The sequence below is a fragment of the Bombina bombina genome, chromosome 1 (assembly GCF_027579735.1).
Source record: "Bombina bombina isolate aBomBom1 chromosome 1, aBomBom1.pri, whole genome shotgun sequence".
In the NCBI taxonomy this organism is placed as follows: domain Eukaryota; kingdom Metazoa; phylum Chordata; class Amphibia; order Anura; family Bombinatoridae; genus Bombina; species Bombina bombina.
This window is the reverse complement of record NC_069499.1, coordinates 588998137-589024827: the sequence shown is the minus strand read 5'-3', so window position 1 is coordinate 589024827 and position 26691 is coordinate 588998137. Positions and strand designations below refer to the sequence as shown.

The 26691-nt window shown below is 39.9% G+C and overlaps 1 protein-coding gene across 2 annotated transcripts in view; it reads left to right on the top strand.

Moving 5' to 3' along the window:
* Positions 1 to 26691, top strand: part of LOC128645682 (arf-GAP with GTPase, ANK repeat and PH domain-containing protein 1-like) — a 607927-nt gene that overhangs the window by 272182 nt on the left and 309054 nt on the right. For both annotated transcript variants that reach the window (XM_053698867.1, XM_053698866.1), the window contains exon 2: positions 25509 to 25567. In XM_053698867.1, the coding sequence (XP_053554842.1) occupies positions 25509 to 25567 (59 nt within the window). The remainder of the gene's footprint in view (positions 1 to 25508; positions 25568 to 26691) is intronic.

The following is a 26691-nucleotide window of genomic DNA, read 5'->3' as shown; positions in this document are numbered from 1 at the left end:
CGTCTTCTAAGCTTACATTCCTGCCTTTTGAAATAAAGATAGCAAAAAATTATAATAGGAGTAAATTAGAAAGTTGCTTAAAGAATTCTCTATCTTAATCATAAAAGAAAAAATGTGGGTTTAATTTTCCTTTAAATAAGGCACAGGGTATCCATCTGCATCTGAATCATAACCCTTATGAGCTGTACTTTGAGACGTTACTTTTGGCAACATTTTGACTACAAGAATAAACACAGGTAGTTGATGAGCCTTTCTGACAATTGGGACTGTAAACCAGGGAAGCTGTGGAGACACAAAATACTTGGCCCTGTGTATGACACAAGCTACTATCTATATTTTTGTAATCAGATATGTGTTTTGACACAGTGGGGTTTCCTTATGTGAATTCTTCTAGGTTTTATTGTGTTAATGCCAATATGTCATTTTGAAATATATATATATATATATATATATATATATATATATATATATATATATATCACAAAATAGTAGTGTGCAATAGCCTAATGATTACTAGTGTGACCCCCTTCATTTTCAAATAAAGTTATTTATTTTGTCATATTGGTCCCTGAAATTAAAGTGACAGCAAAGTCAAAATTAAACATTAATGATTCAGCCACATTTAAATCTTTATAAAAATGATTTGTCTCAGTTTTACATAATCTTTAATAATAAGTGACAATATTGTACTGCTTTTCTCCAACATAGGTGTGTCCGGTCCACGGCGTCATCCTTACTTGTGGGATATTCTCCTCCCCAACAGGAAATGGCAAAGAGCCCAGCAAAGCTGGTCACATGATCCCTCCTAGGCTCCGCCTACCCCAGTCATTCTCTTTGCCGTTGTACAGGCAACATCTCCACGGAGATGGCTTAGAGTTTTTTAGTGTTTAACTGTAGTTTTTATTATTCAATCAAGAGTTTGTTATTTTAAAATAGTGCTGGTATGTACTATTTACTCAGAAACAGAAAAGAGATGAAGATTTCTGTTTGTATGAGGAAAATGATTTTAGCAACCGTTACTAAAATCCATGGCTGTTCCACGCAGGACTGTTGAGAGGAATTAACTTCAGTTGGGGGAACAGTGAGCAGTCTCTTGCTGCTTGAGGTATGACACATTCTAACAAGACGATGTAATGCTGGAAGCTGTCATTTTCCCTATGGGATCCGGTAAGCCATGTTTATTAAGATAGTAAATAAGGGCTTCACAAGGGCTTATTAAGACTGTAGACTTTTTCTGGGCTAAATCGATTCATTATTAACACATATTTAGCCTTGAGGAATCATTTAATCTGGGTATTTTGATAAGATTATATCGGCAGGCACTTTTTTAGACACCTTATTCTTTAGGGGCTTTCCCAAATCATAGGCAGAGCCTCATTTTCGCGCCGGTGTTGCGCACTTGTTTTTGAGAGGCATGACATGCAGTCGCATGTGTGAGGAGTTCTGATACATAGAAAAGACTTTCTGAAGGCGTCATTTGGTATCGTATTCCCCTTTGGGCTTGGTTGGGTCTCAGCAAAGCAGATACCAGGGACTGTAAAGGGGTTAAAGTTAAAAACGGCTCCGGTTCCGTTATTTTAAGGGTTAAAGCTTCCAAATTTGGTGTGCAATACTTTTAAGGCTTTAAGACACTGTGGTGAAATTTTGGTGAATTTTGAAAAATTCCTTCATATTTTTTCGCAATTGCAGTAATAAAGTGTGTTCAGTTTAAAATTTAAAGTGACAGTAACGGTTTTATTTTAAAACGTTTTTTGTACTTTGTTATCAAGTTTATGCCTGTTTAACATGTCTGAACTACCAGATAGACTGTGTTCTGAATGTGGGGAAGCTAGAGTTCCTTCTCATTTAAATAAATGTGATTTATGTGACAATGACAATGATGCCCAAGATGATTCCTCAAGTGAGGGGAGTAAGCATGGTACTGCATCATTCCCTCCTTCGTCTACACGAGTCTTGCCCACTCAGGAGGCCCCTAGTACATCTAGCGCGCCAATACTCCTTACTATGCAACAATTAACGGCTGTAATGGATAATTCTGTCAAAAACATTTTAGCCAAAATGCACACTTATCAGCGTAAGCGCGACTGCTCTGTTTTAGATACTGAAGAGCATGACGACGCTGATAATAATGGTTCTGAAGGGCCCCTAAACCAGTCTGATGGGGCCAGGGAGGTTTTGTCTGAGGGAGAAATTACAGATTCAGGGAACATTTCTCAACAAGCTGAACCTGATGTGATTACGTTTAAATTTAAGTTGGAACATCTCCGCGCTCTGCTTAAGGAGGTATTATCCACTCTGGATGATTGTGACAATTTGGTCATCCCAGAGAAGCTATGTAAAATGGACAAGTTCCTAGAGGTCCCGGGGCTCCCAGAAGCTTTTCCTATACCCAAGCGGGTGGCGGACATTGTAAATAAAGAATGGGAAAGGCCCGGTATTCCTTTCGTCCCTCCCCCCATATTTAAAAAATTGTTTCCTATGGTCGACCCCAGAAAGGACTTATGGCAGACAGTCCCCAAGGTCGAGGGAGCGGTTTCCACTTTAAACAAACGCACCACTATACCCATAGAAGATAGTTGTGCTTTCAAAGATCCTATGGATAAAAAATTAGAAGGTTTACTTAAAAAGATGTTTGTTCAGCAGGGTTACCTTCTACAACCAATTTCATGCATTGTCCCTGTCGCTACAGCCGCATGTTTCTGGTTCGATGAGCTGGTAAAGGCGGTCGATAGTGATTCTCCTCCTTATGAGGAGATTATGGACAGAATCAATGCTCTCAAATTGGCTAATTCTTTCACCCTAGACGCCACTTTGCAATTGGCTAGGTTAGCGGCTAAGAATTCTGGGTTTGCTATTGTGGCGCGCAGAGCGCTTTGGTTGAAATCTTGGTCAGCTGATGCGTCTTCCAAGAACAAGCTACTTAACATTCCTTTCAAGGGGAAAACGCTGTTTGGCCCTGACTTGAAAGAGATTATCTCTGATATCACTGGGGGTAAGGGCCATGCCCTTCCTCAGGATCGGCCTTTCAAGGCCAAAAATAAACCTAATTTTCGTCCCTTTCGTAGAAACGGACCAGCCCAAAGTGCTACGTCCTCTAAGCAAGAGGGTAATATTTCTCAAGCCAAGCAAGCTTGGAGACCAATGCAAGGCTGGAACAAGGGAAAGCAGGCCAAGAAACCTGCCACTGCTACCAAGACAGCATGAAATGTTGGCCCCCGATCCGGGACCGGATCTGGTGGGGGGCAGACTCTCTCTCTTCGCTCAGGCTTGGGCAAGAGATGTTCTGGATCCTTGGACACTAGAAATAGTCTCCCAAGGTTATCTTCTGGAATTCAAGGGGCTTCCCCCAAGGGGGAGGTTCCACAGGTCTCAGTTGTCTTCAGACCACATAAAAAGACAGGCATTCTTACATTGTGTAGAAGACCTGTTAACAATGGGAGTGATTCATCCTGTTCCATTAGGAGAACAAGGGATGGGGTTCTACTCCAATCTGTTCATAGTTCCCAAAAAAGAGGGAACGTTCAGACCAATCTTAGATCTCAAGATCTTAAACAAGTTTCTCAAGGTTCCATCGTTCAAGATGGAAACCATTCGAACAATTCTTCCTTCCATCCAGGAAGGTCAATTCATGACCACGGTGGATTTAAAGGATGCGTATCTACATATTCCTATCCACAAGGAACATCATCGGTTCCTAAGGTTCGCATTCCTGGACAAGCATTACCAGTTTGTGGCGCTTCCTTTCGGATTAGCCACTGCTCCAAGGATTTTCACAAAGGTACTAGGGTCCCTTCTAGCTGTGCTAAGACCAAGGGGCATTGCTGTAGTACCTTACTTGGACGACATTCTGATTCAAGCGTCGTCCCTTCCTCAAGCAAAGGCTCACACGGACATCGTCCTGGCCTTTCTCAGATCTCACGGATGGAAAGTGAACGTGGAAAAGAGTTCTCTATCTCCGTCGACAAGGGTTCCCTTCTTGGGAACAATAATAGACTCCTTAGAAATGAGGATTTTTCTGACAGAGGCCAGAAAAACAAGACTTCTAGACTCTTGTCGGATACTTCATTCCGTTCCTCTTCCTTCCATAGCGCAGTGCATGGAAGTGATAGGTTTGATGGTAGCGGCAATGGACATAGTTCCTTTTGCGCGCATTCATCTAAGACCATTACAACTGTGCATGCTCAGTCAGTGGAATGGGGACTATACAGACTTGTCTCCGAGGATACAAGTAAATCAGAGGACCAGAGACTCACTCCGTTGGTGGCTGTCCCTGGACAACCTGTCACAAGGGATGACCTTCCGCAGACCAGAGTGGGTCATTGTCACGACCGACGCCAGTCTGATGGGCTGGGGCGCGGTCTGGGGATCCCTGAAAGCTCAGGGTCTTTGGTCTCGGGAAGAATCTCTTCTACCGATAAATATTCTGGAACTGAGAGCGATATTCAATGCTCTCAAGGCTTGGCCTCAGCTAGCGAGGGCCAAGTTCATACGGTTTCAATCAGACAACATGACAACTGTTGCGTACATCAACCATCAGGGGGGAACAAGGAGTTCCCTGGCGATGGAAGAAGTGACCAAAATCATTCAATGGGCGGAGTCTCACTCCTGCCACCTGTCTGCAATCCACATCCCAGGAGTGGAAAATTGGGAAGCGGATTTTCTGAGTCGTCAGACATTGCATCCGGGGGAGTGGGAACTCCATCCGGAAATCTTTGTCCAAATCACTCAACTGTGGGGCATTCCAGACATGGATCTGATGGCCTCTCGTCAGAACTTCAAAGTTCCTTGCTACGGGTCCAGATCCAGGGATCCCAAGGCGGCTCTAGTGGATGCACTAGTAGCACCTTGGACCTTCAAACTAGCTTATGTATTCCCGCCGTTTCCTCTCATCCCCAGGCTTGTAGCCAGGATCAATCAGGAGAGGGCGTTGGTGATCTTGATAGCTCCTGCGTGGCCACGCAGGACTTGGTATGCAGATCTGGTGAATATGTCATCGGCTCCACCATGGAAGCTACCTTTGAGACGAGACCTTCTTGTTCAAGGTCCGTTCGAACATCCGAATCTGGTCTCACTCCAGCTGACTGCTTGGAGATTGAACGCTTGATCTTATCGAAGCGAGGGTTCTCAGATTCTGTTATCGATACTCTTGTTCAGGCCAGAAAGCCTGTAACTAGAAAGATTTACCACAAAATTTGGAAAAAATATATCTGTTGGTGTGAATCTAAAGGATTCCCTTGGGACAAGGTTAAGATTCCTAAGATTCTATCCTTCCTTCAAGAAGGATTGGAAAAAGGATTATCTGCAAGTTCCCTGAAGGGACAGATTTCTGCCTTGTCTGTGTTACTTCACAAAAAGCTGGCAGCTGTGCCAGATGTTCAAGCCTTTGTTCAGGCTCTGGTTAGAATCAAGCCTGTTTACAAACCTTTGACTCCTCCTTGGAGTCTCAACTTAGTTCTTTCAGTTCTTCAGGGGGTTCCGTTTGAACCCTTACATTCCGTTGATATTAAGTTATTATCTTGGAAAGTTTTGTTTTTGGTTGCAATTTCTTCTGCTAGAAGAGTTTCAGAATTATCTGCTCTGCAGTGTTCTCCTCCTTATCTGGTGTTCCATGCAGATAAGGTGGTTTTACGTACTAAACCTGGTTTTCTTCCAAAAGTTGTTTCTAACAAAAACATTAACCAGGAGATTATCGTACCTTCTCTGTGCCCGAAACCAGTTTCAAAGAAGGAACGTTTGTTGCACAATTTGGATGTTGTTCGCGCTCTAAAATTCTATTTAGACGCTACAAAGGATTTTAGACAAACATCTTCCTTGTTTGTTGTTTATTCCGGTAAAAGGAGAGGTCAAAAAGCAACTTCTACCTCTCTCTCTTTTTGGATTAAAAGCATCATCAGATTGGCTTACGAGACTGCCGGACGGCAGCCTCCCGAAAGAATCACAGCTCATTCCACTAGGGCTGTGGCTTCCACATGGGCCTTCAAGAACGAGGCTTCTGTTGATCAGATATGTAGGGCAGCGACTTGGTCTTCACTGCACACTTTTACCAAATTTTACAAGTTTGATACTTTTGCTTCTTCTGAGGCTATTTTTGGGAGAAAGGTTTTGCAAGCCGTGGTGCCTTCCATCTAGGTGACCTGATTTGCTCCCTCCCATCATCCGTGTCCTAAAGCTTTGGTATTGGTTCCCACAAGTAAGGATGACGCCGTGGACCGGACACACCTATGTTGGAGAAAACAGAATTTATGTTTACCTGATAAATTACTTTCTCCAACGGTGTGTCCGGTCCACGGCCCGCCCTGGTTTTTTAATCAGGTCTGATAATTTATTTTCTTTAACTACAGTCACCACGGTATCATATGGTTTCTCCTATGCAAATATTCCTCCTTAACGTCGGTCGAATGACTGGGGTAGGCGGAGCCTAGGAGGGATCATGTGACCAGCTTTGCTGGGCTCTTTGCCATTTCCTGTTGGGGAGGAGAATATCCCACAAGTAAGGATGACGCCGTGGACCGGACACACCGTTGGAGAAAGTAATTTATCAGGTAAACATAAATTCTGTTTTTAATGAATGGTTGAATAAAACCAGTTTGCACTTTACTGTACATATACTTATGTGTGTGTGTATAAGGCTTTAGCATAATTAAGCACATATACAGTATATTCATTTATAAAGCTTCACTGAGTATAAAGTCTCCTTGTTAACCATATGAATCATTTGGGACCCTATTAAGTGCTCCTACAATGCCCATGAAAAATTGGTTAATTCTATACTTCTCCAGTGACATATTTTGTGGGACACTAAAGCCACACACAATATTTTTGTAGTTAATAAAAAAGGATTTGCCTCAAAGGGACATGCAACCCAAAATATTTCCTTAATGATTAAAGTGATTGTAAAGTTTAATGAATAAGGTAAATACAAGTAATCTTAAAAATAGGGACACTTTTTTATTCATTAAACTTTACAATGACGCTTATTTTCTTAAATACTTTTGCGTTATGGTAAACCTATCGCCGATCCTTCACCCGCAGCTGCTGCTTTCATTAGCATATCCATGACTATCCGGCTTCCTCCAATCGTTGCATGCCACGCGAGCTGGACGCCAAAGGGGGCACACAACGATTGGAGGAACCCGGATTTGTCATCGTTCTGCTAAAGAAAGCAGCAGATGTGGGAGAAGTATAGGCGTTCTATTTACCATAACCCAAAGATAAGTATTTTTAAAAAATAAGCATCATTGTAAAGTTTAATGAATGAAAGTGCCACTGTTTTAAGAATACTTTTAGTTGCTGGGCATTTATTCATTTAACTTTACAATCATTTTAAGATAAAGCACTGGTTTTCAAGCCTGTCCTTAGGTGCACCAACAGGTCAGATATTTAGGATTACCTTTTATGAGAGTAGGTAAAATAACCATGTTTACTAATCAGCTGATTATTTCACCTGTGCTCTAGTTCAGATATCCTCAAAATCTGTCCGGTTATGGAGGCCTTAGGACAGGTTTGGAAATTGTTGAGAGAGAGTACACAATTTTGAAAAACTGTCCAATTTAGAAGTAAATTGGAAAGTTGTTTTTTAAAAAATGACCTTCTATTTAAATCATGAAATAAATATTTTGGGTTTCATATACCTTTTAAAATGATACTAGTTTTATCTGTATGCAAATACTATTGCTGGTCTTCTACAAAAAGAAAGAAATAAAAGGGAGGGCCAACTCCTGTATTACAAAGCACCAAATCATTTGTTATGCTGACAGGAATATCACAGTACACTGAACATGAAATATGATTTTTCTTTACACCCATATTCGGGAAATATTCTTATCATGATCATGGTGTCTCTCACGATTTCACTTCTTCCCAAACATGTTTTTCTGTGTAAGTTCAGATTTTGACCCTTTTCTTTGTTGTTTTTTTAATCTTGCATGTCATTCTCTATTATAATGTATAATAAATAAAGGAATACAATTTATATGAGGCAGAATATGTTTTGAGACAAAGGCTGTCATTTATTACTGGCAAGTGTCTGTTCCATATTTACATAGAAGGACCCACATGAATGCAAATTTAAAGTTATCAAACGATTATCCCCATAAAAATGAGCTGTTAATTGTGTTTCCATACAGACATGCAAAAATGATTTAGATGTAATCGACTTTAACTGTTGTTCGTGCATATGCGGCCTTGAGCACCTACAATATAATTCTTCAATATGTGTCACCAACCTGATAGCTTTTCCCGGCAGCATCTTTGAAGTTGCAGACAACTTGGGAAAAAACAGGTCAGGCTCATGGGACAAATTGTCAAGCAACATGTTCCATTGTCATTTACATATGTCACTTTTTAATAAAAGCATAAGGCCTCAGGCCTTTAGTTTAAATGACTTAAGAATATTTATTTTCAAAAAGAATCATCTCTTTATACTTGATGCAGCTGCATAATTAACGGCCACTGAAGGTAAAGTATAGCAGTTACATGGGACCAATGTACAGTTGTGCTCATAAGTTTACATACCCTGGCAGAATTTATGATTTCTTGGCCATTTTTCTGAGAATATGAATGAGAACACAAAAACTTTTCTTTCACTCATGGTTAGTGTTTGTCTGAAGCCATGTATTATCAATCAGCTGTGTTTACTCTTTTTAAATCATAATGACAACAGAAACTACCCAAATGACCCTGATAAAAAGTTTACATACCCTGGTGATTTTGGCCTGATAACATGCACACAAGTTGACACAAAGGGGTTTGAATGGCTATTAAAGGTAACCATTATCACCTGTGATCGGTTTGCTTGTAATTAGTGTGTATGTATAAAAGGTCAATGAGTTTCTGGACTCCTGACAGACCCTTGCATCTTTCATCCAGTGCTGCACTGATGTTTCTGGTTTCTAGGTAATGGGCAAAGCAAAAGAATTGTCAAAGGATCTGCGGGAAACGGTATTTGAACTGTATAAAACAGGAAAGGGATATAAAAAGATATCCAAGGAATTCAGAATGCAAATCATCAGTGTTCAAACTCTAATCAAGAAGTGGAAAATGAGGGGTTCTGTTTGATAACATACTGCATTCTTCTTGCCATCAATTCTGACCAAATTTCCTGTGCCTTTGTAGCTCACACATCCCCAAAACATCAGCGATCCACCTCCGTGTTTCACAGTAGGAATGGTGTACCTTTCATCATAGGCCTTGTTGACTCCTCTCCAAATGTAGCGTTTATGGTTGTGGCCAAAAAGCTCAATTTTGGTCTCATCACTCCAAATGACTTTGTGCCAGAAGGTTTGAGGCTTGTCTCTGTGCTGTTTGGCGTATTGTAAGCGGGATACTTTGTGGCATTTGCGTAGTAATGGCTTTCTTCTGGCGACTCGACCATGCAGCCCATCTTTCTTCAAGTGCATCCTTATTGTGCATCTTGAAACAGCCACACCACATGTTTTCAGAGAGTCCCGTATTTAAACCTGAAGTTATTTGTGGGTTTGTCTTTGCATCCCGGACAATTTTCCTGGCTGAAATTTTAGTTGGTCTACCTGACCGTGGTTTGGTTTCAACAGAACCCCTCATTTTCCACTTCTTTATTAGAGTTTGAACACTGCTGATTTGCATTCTCAATTCCTTGGATATCTTTTTATATCCCTTTCCTGTTTCATAAAGTTCAACTACCTTTTCCCGCAGATCCTTTGACAATTCTTTTGCTTTCCCCATGACTCAGAATCCAGAAACGTCAGTCCAGCACTGGATGAAAGATGCAAGGGTCTGTCAGGAGTCCAGAAACTCATTGACCTTTATACATACACACTAATTACAAGCAAACAGATCACAGGTGAGGATGGTTCTATCGGTTTCCTGAACGCTGGTATATTGTGTATATATTTTATTTTTTAAAGTTTGCCTTTTTTTGTTTTTAATTTAATATTTTAAGTGTTGTGTTTGGTTTGAATCCCTCTTAACTACATTTTGTATGTCTTGGGTTAATGGGATCTTTAGTTTTTTCCTTTTGACTTTTTTTCTAAAACTGTATTTTTGTGTTTTGTTTGCCTTTTTTTCCATTCAATCTTTTGTCATTTGTATGAGTGCTTTTCTGAGCCAAATTAATTTTCTGCTGTAAAAAATGGCCATTTTTTAACTAAACTGTGTTCAATTCTATCACACTAGGAATTTGAAAAACTCCTAAAAGATTTGTAACTTGAGATTAAACCTGCACAAGTCCTTTAGTAGTTGTTGTTGTAATTTGGATATGCGTAGGATTCCTATGTTTTTCTTGAAGTTCCAAAAATGTATGAGTTGTATTGCCCATTCACTATGAACTACAATTAATTGTGATATATTAACTGAAAAAGCACTAGTTTATTTATATGGTAAGGACAACCATTATTTCCTTCTAAATGTTTTTACTTTTTCCCCCTTTTTTCTCTCTTTTTTTTTCCCCCTAAAATTCCTTTTACAACAGGATGCCTCTTCTATAAGTGTATTTTGCTTATCAAAACTATAGCTTCCCTTTTTTTTTCTTTTTTTTTTTTTTTTTGTAGATTTTCAAATTGATCTTTCCTGTCTGCTTTTGAAAGAATATATATTTGTTTATTTATATCATTTTCAGCTGAAAATTATCTCCTGTACAGTTACAAATGGGATGGTCCGGGCATTGTCTTGCAGGATCGAGCTACACTGCCTGAAATGTGGAACATGTGTCCACAACACGTGGTGATCTACAGTGGGAATGTCACAATTTGTTTTTTTTTATTTTTGTGTCAACTTGTGTGCATGTTATCAGGCCAAAATCACCAGGGTATGTAAACATTTGATCAGAGTCAATTGGGTAGTTTCTGTTGTCATTATGATTTAAAAAGAGTAAACACAGTTGATTGATAATAAATGGCTTCAGACAAACACTAACCATGAGTGAAAGAAAAGTTTGTGTGTTATCATTCATATTCTCAGAAAAATGGCCAATAAATCATGAATTCTGCCAGGGTATGTAAACGTACGAGCACAACTGTATGTTAAATTGTGCTATGAATGTGTGTTTTGTATATGTTATAATGTTATAATATTAGAAAGTATCTATAATCTACCTATATTTATTTCGTACACACACACATTATATTATATAAAAGATGGATTTTTATTTTACTGCTGTGAGGCCTAGAAAGCATCTAGCTGCAGCATGCTATATTTAGGTTTGTCTTGTGGGGTCTGGCAGTAAGAAAGGGGGGGGCGGCGGCATCCATGTATTGGGGACTCTAAACCAGGGCTTCTGGGTCTTATTTTAGGGTGCCAGTGGCTCCCTGGCACCCGGGTTTGTTAAACCCTGGATTATAGAAGTATCAATTTTAATAATTCCTTGCTGTTTGTATCTTGAAAACATTACTTGATTTCTATGGCTTGTTGTTGCTATTATAATGCATAGTACTATGCCTTTGGTATACATCTGTTTTTTCATCAGGGATTTGATTGTATTCCCAGAGCAACATCTAAATTAATTTTACAACTTATTAAAATATATACAGTACATGGAAGGAAGCTGCTGTTCTAGATCAGGTCATATAGATAAACTCTCCTAGCATATAAAGATAGTATCACACGAAATTTGTGTATTAGGTGACAGTAAAATAATCATGCTTTGTGTTTCACAATCTGCCGTTTGGAAACCTTAAAAGCCAAACCACAGGCTATGGCTCGTTACATACCAGCCACTTGTGAAATATCAACCAAAAACTGCATGTTGCCCATCAGCTCACTAGGTACTTACCACACCAATCTAATGAAAATGAGTTCCTCGCTGGGGAGCATTATTAGTTACTCAAATGTTTTCTATGTAAAATATGTAACACACACATAGCCCTCAACCTACTGAGACTATCTATGGATTGTTGACAACGTTATATAAAATGAGTTAGCCATGGCCTTTTGGTGCTCAAGTTTGAAGCCTTTCAGCTATGGCCTTCTTCTGAGCCTGTGTATTTGTGCATTAATTTAATCTGGCATCCATTAACTGGTGCCATCTTCTTGGTCTATGAGTTATTCCTACTGGTGTGTTTATTTCTCTAGTTGATGCGTTCTAGCATTTCCCTGTTGTCTCTTGAAAGGTACATTTCATTGGAGGTTGTGAGCTGTTGCTTTCTCCTGGAGTTAATCAGGTGCTGCCCCCCCCCCCCTCTATGGTTGGTATACCGACATACATTAAAGGGACAGTCTACTCCAGAATTTTTAAAAATATAGATAATCCCTTTATTACCCATTCCCCAGTTTTGCATAACCAACAGTTCTATTAATATACTATTTACCTCTGTGATTACCTTGTATCTAAGCTTCTGCAGATTGCCCCCTTATTTCATTACTTTTGACAGACTTGTATTTTATCTAACTAGTGCCCTCTCATAAGTAACTCCACGGGCATGAGCACAATGTTATCTATATAGCACACATAAACTAACGCCCTCTAGTTGTGAAAAACTGTCAAATGCATTCAAGGGCTCTGAAATTAGCATAGGAGCCTACCTATGTTTAGCTTTCAACTAAGAATAACAAGAGAACAAAGCACATTTGATGACAAAAGTAAATTGGAAAATTCTTTAAAATTACACGCCATTTCTGAATCATGAAAGTTTAATTTTGACTAGACTGTCCCTTTTAATTGTTGAATTTCTTAAATCAATAAATCCAACAAGTATAGCTGAAAGTCTTTCTGTAGGAGAAAGACGTCTGATTTGCAATGTCACCAGAGAGGGTGGCGCTATAGCAAGAGACTAATTCTATCACTTCTACATAACCGCACAGGCACGCTTTACCATCGTGGTGTTACATTCACATACAGGATCTCTGAATAAACGCCGATATGGGGCTATAAAATTTTGCTACTTTGTATCTGAAATTACACCTGAGGAAGCGGTCTGAGTAACCGGGAAACGCGTAGTGTAACATTGTTTTTAATAAATATATATTTTTAACTAACCAGTACAAGTAGCACGGCAATTTTTAGCAACTTTGCACATCCAATATTGGTAGCCATACTTGCACTCATCTGAACATTGAGCTGCAGGGAGATCTAAGTGTGCTGCATTGGAGCCCATGTGTGAGCCGAACAAGTGAACCTAGGGGAGATCGATGCTATCAGTGAGCTGGACAGCTGACAAGTGTCCAGGAGGCTCTTGTGGCACTTCTCAAGTGCATTACATCTTGTGAGTACATTACATTTGTTGCGCTATATCAAATGATCACACTGATACACACTATTGTGGCACTTTTGTGTTTTTTGTCTTAAACAGCACAGTATAGAAGCAGTTCTGATACATTTCAGCTAGCTGGACGGCTGCTAATAGTTCAGAAGGCATTTGTGGCACTTCTCAAGTGCTGGAAATTTTGTAAGTAGTTTTTATTTGGGGGCAAGGCCTACTGAATTCAAAACGATACACACCATTTGGCGCCTCTTCTCTCTTCTCTCTTTTCTCTTTTTGAACAGAACCTGTGATTGCCAACACCTTTCTGGAATGAGATTGCTGCCTGGAGATTATAAATACCTCTGAGAGTGTGGACTATCATATTACACATTGTTAAAAAGATAGTTTATTCATCATAGTAAACTATATCATATTAAGATACTCTTAACCTAACAAGTTTTAAATCTATTTGTAGGTTGTTTTTTTATTATTACTGTTCTTGTTGTATTATTGACAATATTTACAACTTTTTCTATGACAGTTTTGCAGCATTTTTGCACATTAGTACTGGCGGAACATTGCTAGGAATTAAGGGCGCCTCTAATTTTATTTCTAATAATTTTCATTTGAGGATCTCTGAATAGTCTACAAATTTAGCCATTTGATTGCCTTTGGTGACTCGAAAGGTAAAATCTTATTGTATAATTGTTTTTAACTATCATATTTTTGAAATAAATACATACCTTGCCAACAACTTGGATTTCCGAAAGTCCTTTATAAGCACAGAGAGTATGAGCCCTAAATCGTACAAATTGCATTAACCCCTTGAGTGCTATTGGAAATATAATCGCCTAACCTTTCCAACAGTGTAAGTCTTGAAAAAAATAAAAAATAAAGTTTTAAAAAAAAATTGTTCAAAACATAAAAAATTAAAAAAATTTTTTTTAAAAAAATCTTAGTACCTAGGTGGGAAAGTGCTGAAGATTCTGAAAGAGCATGCAATTTTAGGCAACTGTCTAATTTACTCCTAATATCAATTTTCCTTCGTTCTCTTTATTTAAAAAGAAGGAATGTGATGCATAGGAGACGGACCATTGTTTGTTGACAACCTGGGTTATGCTTGCTTATTGGTGGGTAAATGTAAGCCTCCAATAAGCAAGCACGATCCATGATGCTGAACCTAAAATGGGCTGGCTGCTAAGATTTACATTCCTGCTTTTAAAATAAAGATAGCAAAAGAACAAAGAAAAATTGATAAAAGGAGTAAATTAGAAAGTTGGTTACAAATGTCTTGCTCTATCTGAATCATGAAAGAAAAAAAATGTTTTCAGTGTCGCTTTAATAAAAGATCAGATTTTTTTTATCAGAAAAAAATGTGAGTAACATAATATACTACATTATACAGTGATTTTTGTTTCCATACCTGCTACATTTCTGATTTGCGTTTGGGTATCCTGTTTTATATGCGATTGTTCCATCTTTAAAGGGCTACAAAACACAAATTGTATGATTCAGATAGAGCATGCAATTTTTAGCAACTTTCTAATTCACTTCTATTATCAATATTTCTTCCTTCTCTTGCCATCTTGATTAAAAAAACTGAAATGGAAAGCTTAGGAGCCGGTCTGTTTTCTACATGTCCAATTAATGTTCTGTGAACTATAATCTGAGTCTGCCAGCTATTACATTCCTCTTGGTGTGTTTCCTCAGTGTGATTACCTATTACATTCCTCTTGGTGTGTTTCCTCAGTGTGATTACCTAGTACATTCCTCTTGGTGTGTTTCCTCAGTGTGATTACCTATTACATTCCTCTTGGTGTGTTTCCTCAGTGTGATTACCTATTACATTCCTCTTGGTGTGTTTCCTCAGTGTGATTACCTATTACATTGCTCTTGGTGTGTTTCCTCAGTGTGATTACCTATTACATTCCTCTTGGTGTGTTTCCTCAGTGTGATTACCTATTACATTCCTCTTGGTGTGTTTCCTCAGTGTGATTACCTATTACATTCCTCTTGGTGTGTTTCCTCAGAGTGATTACCTATTACATTCCTCTTGGTGTGTTTCCTCAGTGTGATTACCTATTACATTCCTCTTGGTGTGTTTCCTCAGTGTGATTACCTATTACATTCCTCTTGGTGTGTTTCCTCAGTGTGATTACCTATTACATTCCTCTTGGTGTGTTTCCTCAGTGTGATTACCTATTACATTCCTCTTGGTGTGTTTCCTCAGTGTGATTACCTATTACATTCCTCTTTGTGTGTTTCCTCAGTGTGATTACCTATTACATTCCTCTTGGTGTGTTTCCTCAGTGTGATTACCTATTACATTCCTCTTGGTGTGTTTCCTCAGTGTGATTACCTATTACATTCCTCTTGGTGTGTTTTTCCTCAGTGTGATTACCTATTACATTCCTCTTGGTGTGTTTCCTCAGTGTGATTACCTATTACATTCCTCTTGGTGTGTTTCCTCAGTGTGATTACCTATTACATTCCTCTTGGTGTGTTTCCTCAGTGTGATTACCTATTGCATTCCTCTTGGTGTGTTTCCTCAGTGTGATTACCTATTGCATTCCTCTTGGTGTGTTTTTCCTCAGTGTGATTACCTATTACATTCCTCTTGGTGTGTTTCCTCAGTGTGATTACCTATTACATTCCTCTTGGTGTGTTTCCTCAGTGTGATTACCTATTACATTCCTCTTGGTGTGTTTCCTCAGTGTGATTACCTATTACATTCCTCTTGGTGTGTTTCCTCAGTGTGATTACCTATTACATTCCTCTTGGTGTGTTTCCTCAGTGTGATTACCTATTACATTCCTCTTGGTGTGTTTCCTCAGTGTGATTACCTATTACATTCCTCTTGGTGTGTTTCCTCAGTGTGATTACCTATTGCATTCCTCTTGGTGTGTTTCCTCAGTGTGATTACCTATTGCATTCCTCTTGGTGTGTTTCCTCAGTGTGATTACCTATTACATTCCTCTTGGTGTGTTTCCTCAGTGTGATTACCTATTACATTCCTCTTGGTGTGTTTCCTCAGTGTGATTACCTATTACATTCCTCTTGGTGTGTTTCCTCAGTGTGATTACCTATTACATTCCTCTTGGTGTGTTTCCTCAGTGTGATTACCTATTACATTCCTCTTGGTGTGTTTCCTCAGTGTGATTACCTATTACATTCCTCTTGGTGTGTTTCCTCAGTGTGATTACCTATTACATTCCTCTTGGTGTGTTTCCTCAGTGTGATTACCTATTACATTCCTCTTGGTGTGTTTCCTCAGTGTGATTACCTATTACATTCCTCTTGGTGTGTTTCCTCAGTGTGATTACCTATTACATTCCTCTTGGTGTGTTTCCTCAGTGTGATTACCTATTACATTCCTCTTGGTGTGTTTCCTCAGTGTGATTACCTATTACATTCCTCTTGGTGTGTTTCCTCAGTGTGATTACCTATTACATTCCTCTTGGTGTGTTTCCTCAGTGTGATTACCTATTACATTCCTCTTGGTGTGTTTCCTCAGTGTGATTACCTATTGCATTCCTCTTGGTGTGTTTCCTCAGTGTGATTACCTATTACATTCCTCTTGGTGTGTTTCCTCAGTGTGATTACCTATTACATTCCTCTTGGTGTGTTTCCTCAGTGTGATTACCTATTACATTCCTCTTGGTGTGTTTCCTCAGTGTGATTACCTATTACATTCCTCTTGGTGTGTTTCCTCAGTGTGATTACCTATTACATTCCTCTTGGTGTGTTTCCTCAGTGTGATTACCTATTACATTCCTCTTGGTGTGTTTTTCCTCAGTGTGATTACCTATTACATTCCTCTTGGTGTGTTTCCTCAGTGTGATTACCTATTACATTCCTCTTGGTGTGTTTTTCCTCAGTGTGATTACCTATTACATTCCTCTTGGTGTGTTTCCTCAGTGTGATTACCTATTACATTCCTCTTGGTGTGTTTCCTCAGTGTGATTACCTATTACATTCCTCTTGGTGTGTTTCCTCAGTGTGATTACCTATTGCATTCCTCTTGGTGTGTTTCCTCAGTGTGATTACCTATTACATTCCTCTTGGTGTGTTTCCTCAGTGTGATTACCTATTACATTCCTCTTGGTGTGTTTCCTCAGTGTGATTACCTATTACATTCCTCTTGGTGTGTTTCCTCAGTGTGATTACCTAGTACATTCCTCTTGGTGTGTTTCCTCAGTGTGATTACCTATTACATTCCTCTTGGTGTGTTTCCTCAGTGTGATTACCTATTACATTCCTCTTGGTGTGATTACCTATTACATTCCTCTTGGTGTGTTTCCTCAGTGTGATTACCTATTACATTCCTCTTGGTGTGTTTCCTCAGTGTGATTACCTATTACATTCCTCTTGGTGTGTTTCCTCAGTGTGATTACCTATTACATTCTCTTATTGCTAACAGAACAGGGTAAAGCGTGTCATATCTGTTGATGAGTTACCTGCAGAATGCATTGGTAGCACAGCTGCTTACAACACTAGTCATTAAATTACCTTTCAAGCCCTCCAGTTGTAAAAACGTCACCATCTGAGCTATTACCTTTTTTTCTTCATATGCTCAGCACGAGAAGCTCAGTAGCTGTCAGTGTGGCCTCTCATTGGTAAATCTGCTGCTTCATAATCAGCTTGCACCTCATGCTGTGTTTCTAAAGTAACTTTCCTGCACACGCTTCGTGTCCCAGGTCATGTTATACATATATATATATCATCATAGGCATGGGCTAAAGTAATTGGCTCTTAAATTGATGGGGCAGCTCCTGGATTTTGATACAATTTGTTGACCCCTGCTCTATTGAATAAGAGCATGTACGTTTTCAACTATAATGGCCATTTAGGTTCATAATAAAATATTAAAAAGCAAGGCATTTTCTAAATTAAACTACACCAACCACATAATTTAATTACCCTGGTGGTGTGGGGGATTTGCATTGTTGACATTTGATTGGTATCTGGCATTTAATGAATACAGATTGTTTGTTTGTTTGTTTCTTGGCTTAAAGGGAAAGTCAACCATAGAATTGTTATTGTTTTACAAGATAGATAATCCCTTTATTAACCATTCCCCAGTTTTGCATAACCAACACAGTTATATTAATTTACTTTTTACCTCTGTGATTACCTTGTATCTAGGAACCTTCTTCCAGCCCCCTGATCACATGACTGTGACTGTTTATTATCTATTGTCTTAAATTTAGCATTGTTTTGCGCTAAATCTTAAATAACCCCCTGTGCCTGAACACAGTGTTATCTATATGGCCCACGTGTACTTTCTGTCTCTTTGTGTTGAAAAGAGATTTAAAAAGCATGTGATAAGAGGCAGCCCTCAAAGGCTTAGAAATTAGCATATGAGCCTACCTATGTTTAGTTTAAACTAAGAATACCAAGAGAAAAAAGCAAATTTGATGATAAAAGTAAATTGGAAAGTTGATTAAAATTAAAAGTCATATCTGAATAATGAAAGTTTAATTTATACTAGACTGTCCCTTTAAAAGGACATGAAAGTCAAAATTAAAGTTTTATGATTCAGAAAGGGCATGTAGTTGCATATGATAGCATAAGTAAATTAAAAATTCTTAAAGGACCACTAAATACAGTAAATTTGCATAATCAATGAATGCATGATAAAAAGACAATGCAATAGCACTTAGTCTGAACTTCAAATGAGTAAGATTGTAAATTCCTACGGGATTAGGGCCCTTAATTCCTTCTGTATGTGTTTGTAAAATGTTGTCTCTTACACGTTCTATATAATTGTTTTATTTAAATGAATTGTACCCATGGACAGCGCTGCAGAATATGTGTGCGCTTCATAAATAAAGTATAATAATAATAATAGATTTTTTTTCTGAAAAATTTCAGTCTATTTCCACTCCCCCCCTGTATCATGTGACAGCCATCAGCCAATCACAAATGCATATACGTATATTATATTATGTGAATTCTTGCACATGCTCAGTAGGAGCTGATGACTCAAAATGTGTAAATATAAAAAGACTGCACATTTTGTTAATGGAAGTAAATTGGAAAGTTGTTTAAAATTGATGCCCTTTCTGAATCATGAAAGTTTATTTTTGGCTTGAGTGTCCCTTTAAAATTATGTGTTCTATCTGAACCATGAAAGTTTAAATATTAACTTTATATCCATATGGCCATATGACTAGAACGCTGATTGGAGAAACAGGTAAAAAAGTTATAGTGTATCTTTATTAGAATTTTTGAATTAAAATCGTTATTCATGCCCATCAGTTATATTCCGATTGCCGTTCTAGAGTACCGAATCAGGGAACTTAGAGTGCGTTAAGCCATTTGCCCCCGAGGATTCCATGTCCTGTGAGGCGCGTGCCCCAGAACCTTCCTTTGCTACGCAAGCAGGTGTCCCTATGACCTTTACTCCTGCTCCGGAAGGTGGCTTGTTTCCTCCAGAGGTTACGGCACAGTTCCGCATGGCTATATCTATGGTGCTGGCTAAATTAAATCTCCCAAGTGAGATATTTTTAAGGTACTGTCCGTGTTCTGTCAACCAGGGCCCGTCAGGATCGCCTGATTCAGTTCAGCCTTTTGGGGAAGCATTGGCCTCTGAGGCTTCAGGGGACCCAACCTCGGGGCCGGGGTCGCCTATCGATCCAGCAAGGGATAATTTTGCCTTCCATTATAGGCTGGCACGTCTTCGTGTCCTACTAAGACATGTTTTGGCAGTGCTGGAGGATTCCAGTCCTAGTGGGCCGAGGGATCCTGTGCCTTAGATGCCGGATGGCAAGCTGGGTTAGACGTCTGGGGATGAAGCTAATCTCCTTCACGTCCCTATTTTTTGCTTTCTTTCTTTTATGTATCGGTTCCATGTTCTGAGCTAAGGCCTCTGATCGGCTGGTCCTGTTGGTGTACCCATTCTCCTTGGGCGTTCACGCGCGGGTGCTGCCTTTTATTTTAATCTGGATAGGATGTATTTGATTTGTTTTTAATAAGCTCACATCTGATATAATTCCGTTTGGGAAAGTACTTCTCTGGAACTGATACTTGCGATTTTGTGGTCGCGTGGGCACTTCCTCGGAAGTTGCGTACTTTTGATTAAGACTGAAGTTATGTTTCTAGTTCATATTATCAAACCTTCGGGTTGATTTTTCTTGGACCTTAGACAGTTCTGGAGTGTTCTTGTACCAGGCAGGTACTGGTCGGACGCTATCTGCTGTTCCTTGGGTTCATGTCACCCTCGTGGTGCTGATTGTCCTGTCGGATTCTGAATGTCACTTTGGCCTATTGATATGGACTCCGGGCTTTCATCCTATTATGAAGTATGGAGGCCTAGTGCGTAGATCCAACGTTTATGGAAGGAAGGTTGTGAGCTCCGATTTTAGTTGGTCTTTTTCTATTAATTTGCTTGGAATACGTGACCGACTTTTTGAGACATCATCGTGGTTTCTAAAGGTCTCTGTGGACTCGGAACCGTAGTTTCACATTCCTTTAGGGTTTGGAGATGTGTATGACCTTGGGAGGTCTAGTATTCCGTGTGGTGGACGTTTTACGTTTTCACTTTCGGTATTTTCCAGTTGTTGACTTTTGTAGCCCAGTCACGTTCCTTTTGGCAGTGGCGGAGTCTCCTTTTCTTCCCGTCTTGGATTGGGTCATTTGTGTATGGAAGTGGGTGCATTTCCTTCTTCCTTTTTTTCAGCTTCTCATTTGCTCTAGTGCTTAGAGTACAGGGGGGTGGTTCACCCCGTCCTCTTTGCCACGAGTGGCGAGGCAGGATATCCCATGTTATTCCTGTTCCAGGATTTTTGGGAGTCCGATCCTGGGAAGATTTCTGGAGACGACTGTCTTCTTAATCTAGGAACTGCCCCTTGTCATACTGTGGTCTTTAGATTCTCAGTTGCTTCGACCTTATGGAGATCTAGCCTTTGGGCTTGCGAGTAGGAAGTTAAGGGTCAGATACAGACCTTTGCCTTTCTGGGGTCAAGAAAATGACCATTTATTCACACCAGCGTGTAGATCAGGTGGTTAAGCCTGTCTACAAAGGATTACCTTATGATCCAATGTGGTTGTCATTTTCTCAGACCGGTCAGGAGTTTTTTGGACTCTTGAGTTTGAGGCTGTTGTTGGTACTCTACGTCTGGGGTGGCAAAGTCCCATAGTGTTGTGATTATAATGTCTGTTTAACACGCAGATGGTCCTGGGATCAGGACCCAGTGGGACTAGTGCTCAGGTTCCTTTGTGCTGGCTTTAAGATGGTGGAAGGCTCAGGCTTGGGTGCGCCCCTAACCATAGGAGGCGGCTTATGGGTTCCTCAGTTGGTTAGATCTTGTGATCGGTCCCGTTCTCGAAGACTCTTGCTTAGGACCTTGTCTCTTGCCTGGAACGGGCATGGGCGGTTCAGTTTAACCTTAGGATTTGGATCTCCCACGTGTCCCTTGAGGGGGTGTGGTGTTTTGACTCTCATGGGAGATTAATAGCTGCTTGAGGCTTAAGTTTGAGGTCTCTGTCACGGGTCCCTACTTGTCTTCAAAGGCATCTAATGCTTCCTGGTAGACTTCCAGTTGTCGTATCAACTGAACTAGCGATTTGGGCCGAAAGGTCTCGTCTCTATTGGTAGGGGGTTACCGTCTATTTTTTTCCTTTTCTTCTCACCTAGGGTGGGGTATGGGTGCTTGCGTTGCACTCCTTGATTTGGAGGTTCCTCAGTATCCGTGTAGGCCTGTGGGTCCTTATATTTCTTGCTTCAGATGGTCTTTTCCCTTTCTTGCATACTCTGGATCATGGGGCTGGATTCTAGTATTAGGATGCTGTGGGTCAGAATACTTCCTTCCCCTTGGGAGTGTTCCTTCTTTATGGAAGGCAGCAGTGTAGGGGTTCTGGGTCCTGAGCACCAAGTTCCTATCATGGCTCATGATAGTATGCCAGTTTTGTCAGAGCTCTACTCTGGGGTTTGATTCCTTGTAGATCTATCCTTTTTCTCCCATGGGTTGGGGCAGAGTTTTGATACTTCCAGTCTTAGGCCTTTTACCTTTGGGTTGCGACCGTTACCTTGGAGGAAGGTCAGGGATCGGTTTGCTCTATGCAGTGTTGACCGTGTACTTTTATGGAGTCTGTTCTCCCCTTTGGTGGGGGCGCTCTTGATGTCCATCTTATCTACTGTTGGCGTCTGCTGCTGGGATGGGATGCTCCTTGTAGTCCGAATTTTTCTGAACGGGAGCTGCTGCAGAGTATTTTTGGCGCTTCTCGTGGGATAAGGTCCCACTATGGCTTAGGGTCAGCATTGCTACCTGGACTTTGGTCATTGCGAGTTCTTGTTTTTAGGTGGCTCTGTGTTCTCACGGAAGAGCTCTTTTTTGGCTGCTAGGAAAATTATCCTGTCTATGTTTGTCTAGCCGGATGGTTCGACTTGTCTGTGGCAATGGGAATCTTGCGGTTTGTTTGGTGCACCATATGTGGTATGTTGCTGTGTCAGGAATATGAGGGTGTCCCTCTGGTCATCATAGTGACATTTTTATTCATGAGGATAGCCTTATCTTTCTGGTCCTTGTCCTCTCGGGAGTTCGTATTCCTGGGCAGTGGTCTTGTGGCAAACTTGGGTTTGTTTGAAGTTGATTTTGAGCCCTTGTTGGATGGTCCTTTGGATCTCTTAGAGGGTTCCCTATTCTCCCTCTCGGGAGTTGATAGAGGTTTTTGTCCTTTATGTCGGGGGTGCTTCCGTGGGAGTCAAGAGCTGCAGGGCTGGCTCCTCAGAGGCTTTAGTGCTCAGCAGACTCTGGGTCTGAGTGGTCTTTAGCACGGCTTTGCAGGTTGTGTAACTGATGAGCAGTTACCTGGGTTTCCAGGTTTTTTCCCCTTTTCGTTTTTTTGTTGGGTGTTAGTAATTTCAGGCCGTGGTGCCTTTTGAAGGGGCCGCATTTTTGTACCCGCCCTTTGTTTGCATTCAGTGTCCTCTATAGCTTAGGTATTGTTTTCCCAAAAGTACTGAATGCAGCTGTGGACTCTACCCGTTTAAGAAGAAAAATATAAATTATGCTTACCTGAAAATTTTCTTTTCTTTTGACGGGAGGAGTCCACAGCTCCCGCCTGCGCTTTGTCTATGAGGTAGCAGTACATTTTTGTTCTTCTGGCACCTTTTTCACCCTGACATTTCTCCTACTGTTCCTTGTTCCCTTGGCAGAATGACTGGGGGATGAGGGAAGTGGGGGAGGTATTTGAAGCCTTTGGCTGGGGTCTCTTTGCCTCCTCCTGGTGGCCAGGTTCTGAATTCTCAAAAGTAATGAATGCAGCTGTGGACTCTTCCCATCAGAAGAAAAGAAAATGATCAGGTAAGCATAATTTATGTTTTTGTGAAGGTAAACATACCGCCGTCCCTCCGCCCGCATCTAATCCTTCATCTAGCTGAGCAATGAGGAATCCGGCTTCACCCAATCGTTGCGTGCCCCACATGGCATCCAGCTCGTAGGCACGCAACAATTGGATACAACCGGATTCGTCATTGCTCTGCTAGATGAAGGATGAGATGCGGGCGGAGGAACTGTGGTATGTTTACCTTCACAAAATGGTCAATATTTTGAAAATAATGAGTCTAATGAATGAAAGTGCCCCTGTTTTGCAGACTATTTGTATATACTGTGCATTAATTTAAGAAACTTTACAATCACATTCAGTTTAAAAAAAGAAACAACCTTTATAGCAGTTATTTTTTAAATAAATTAATAAAATCATATCTTTATCATGGTCCAGGTATATTAAAAAGTATTTTCAAAAATTGTGTAAGTTGTCCTCTTACCCCCCAGCATGCATTCTTCGTGTCATTATTTGTTTGTTTGCAAGTAACATTTGGTAATAAGGTCTTTTTTAGACAAGTAGTTATGTCTTCTGTGCTTTCATCAGGTTTTCCTTAGAACTGAAATACTTGTGGGGTTGAAATGATCGCATGAATAAACAAAAAAGAAAATGTTTATGCTCAACAATAAATCTTTTTTTTTTCTCTCCAAATTTGAAGTGATGTCATACAAAACCTTACTCTGACACTCCTCATGTGTCTCATGCCTGGTCTGTTTTCTGAGTCATTATTGGGAACAATCCACTTTCTCCTCCTTTCTCCAAGTATGTCCTGGCTTTGCTATATAAATGTATACTAAAGCTAGAAGGGGGGTATTGAGTGGAAAGTAAAGACATCCCCAAAGCTTCTGGGATTTTATATACCCATCATTGTTTGATTTGTTATAAGTCTTGTTGTATGCACAATACACAGAAGTATTACATAGCAATACCGTGAAGTAAGTTATGTTTATTAACCAAATGTAATCATCTTTTTAGCAACTGGCAAGTTCATTTATTTCTGTATTGGCTGCTGAGAGACTCTTCATTCACTGTCTGTAGGCCAGTACAATATGAAGACCACACTTACTAGCCCTGCATACCTATACACATATGGTATGTATGGGATATGAGCCACAGTGTTGTGGAGGCAATCGGTCTGGGCCTTTCTGCATTAGTATTTGCTTTATTTAGTCTGCTTTTTGTGTTTACCGTGAATCAGTAGCCCTACTTGTATATCCAGGAAGATGGTATTTGGCTGCACTTTACAAATAAAATGATAATAATAGGGACATTAGAAGTATTTCCTCCTGGAATAGTATTTCTAGCTGCCTCCAGCCCTGTGGTAGTTGCAGTTTTAATTATAGCCCTCAGCCATTAAACAACAAAGCCTGTCTGCCTCGTTACTTGTTGGTTATACGCTGATCGGGAAGCTCTCATTACATGCAGACTGGATGCTCTGTGCTTTGTAGTTTTTAATTCCTCCAGCCATGGATTTAGGGTCTCTCTGACAGTGGCTTAGTCATCCTACCCAAGTGGGTGTGAGTGGGCTGACCGTGGCCGTGGGGAATAGATTGTGTTTGAGTGCAAGGCGGTGTTAATCATGGTCCAACATGGCCGTCTCATGCTTCTCAGTTATAGTCATATAAACAAACAAATACAGATTTATTTGCATACAGTATCTTGGCTTTAAATGCAGTCCACGCTGGCTGTAGTGTGTGGAATTTCATCTGAGGATAATGTTTGTTTCAGTTAGACAACAGATATTGTGTATGACTAACATGTTGTGTCCAGACGTGCAGATAGATCCTCTCCTTCTGTCCCTCTTAAACCCTCATGATTTAAATATCCACACATTCCCCATGAGAATTATTATATATTTTTTTTTTTACAAAAACTGGAGCAGTAAATTAACTTTCTCCCAGTTTTTAACAATTCTCGGTGTGCATGCTGTTAATTGTCTATTCTGTTATTGTATAAATGCTCACAATAAACCTTATATTGTAACCAGAACCAGTGATTTACAGGCTTTATCATCTTCTTTTTTAGATGCCTTTGTAAATAGTCAAGAATGGACACTAAGTCGGTCAGTGCCAGAACTCAAAGTGGTAAGTGCTGGATTTTCTTGTTATCATATAAACACACACTACATTGTAGATCTCTCTCTCTCTCCCCCTCCCTCCCTCCCTCCCTCTCTCTCTCTCTCTCTCTCTCTCTCATACACACTCCCCTCTAACAACCTACCCCCTCTTCTTACTGTAATCATGTACACATTATTGCAAAATTAATAAGAGAAGAGTGCAGACGGTACATACCTTGTATCTGAGGGAGTCTTATGGTCCTGAAAGTTAATTAGACTGTTTGCCAATCTGTTTTACTGTAATATAAGTCCTTGTAGCTGGTATAAATTTGTTTTGTTTTATTGAAGTATACACTGTGCACATGCACAGTGGAAGCTGGTGCATCAGAAAGTGTGCATATAAAGAGACTGCAATATTTGATAATAGAAGTAAATAGCATGCTCTGTCTGAATCATAATAGTTTAATTTTGACATAAGTGCCCCTTTAGCACCACAAACCACATTGCAGCTCTTGTACAGAACACAGCCGATGGGCCAATTAGAAGCAAACGTGTGTAACTTCCAATCACTGGCTGTGCCTGGCGCAGCAGTAGAATCTGTTGAGGCTCCTGAGTAGAACTTGAGCTTTGTTTTTAAAATATCTGTTGGGGTTAAATAAAGTTCCAATGTGCAAAACTAAAAAAGCCTGATGTTTGCTTTTTATTAGCATATCTATTTAATATTACCAATTAACAAAACTGCTGTTCTCATACAAATACTAACACTAATACAGTGCTCTAATTATAAATAATTTAAAAGGATTTTTTCTCATTAATCATTCACTTTAAAAAGTCCAAAATTTTAATAAATTGTTTCTGATTCAGTGTAAAATGGGCCAGATATTTAGATTGCAAATCTAAATGTAGATTCTGTTTTAGATGATACAAAATAGAATTACCCACTGGAAATTATGAAATGATCACGTGCACATGCAATTGCTCACATATTACTACTCTGGTTCTGAGCTGATCCTTCCTTATATAACTGCAACAAAGACAGAAAAATACTACTGCTCTGTGATTTTATTGCAAAATATTATGAGCTGCATAAGCTTCAAGGGACACTGAACCCAATTTTTTTATTTCATGATTCAGATAGAGCATGCAATTTTA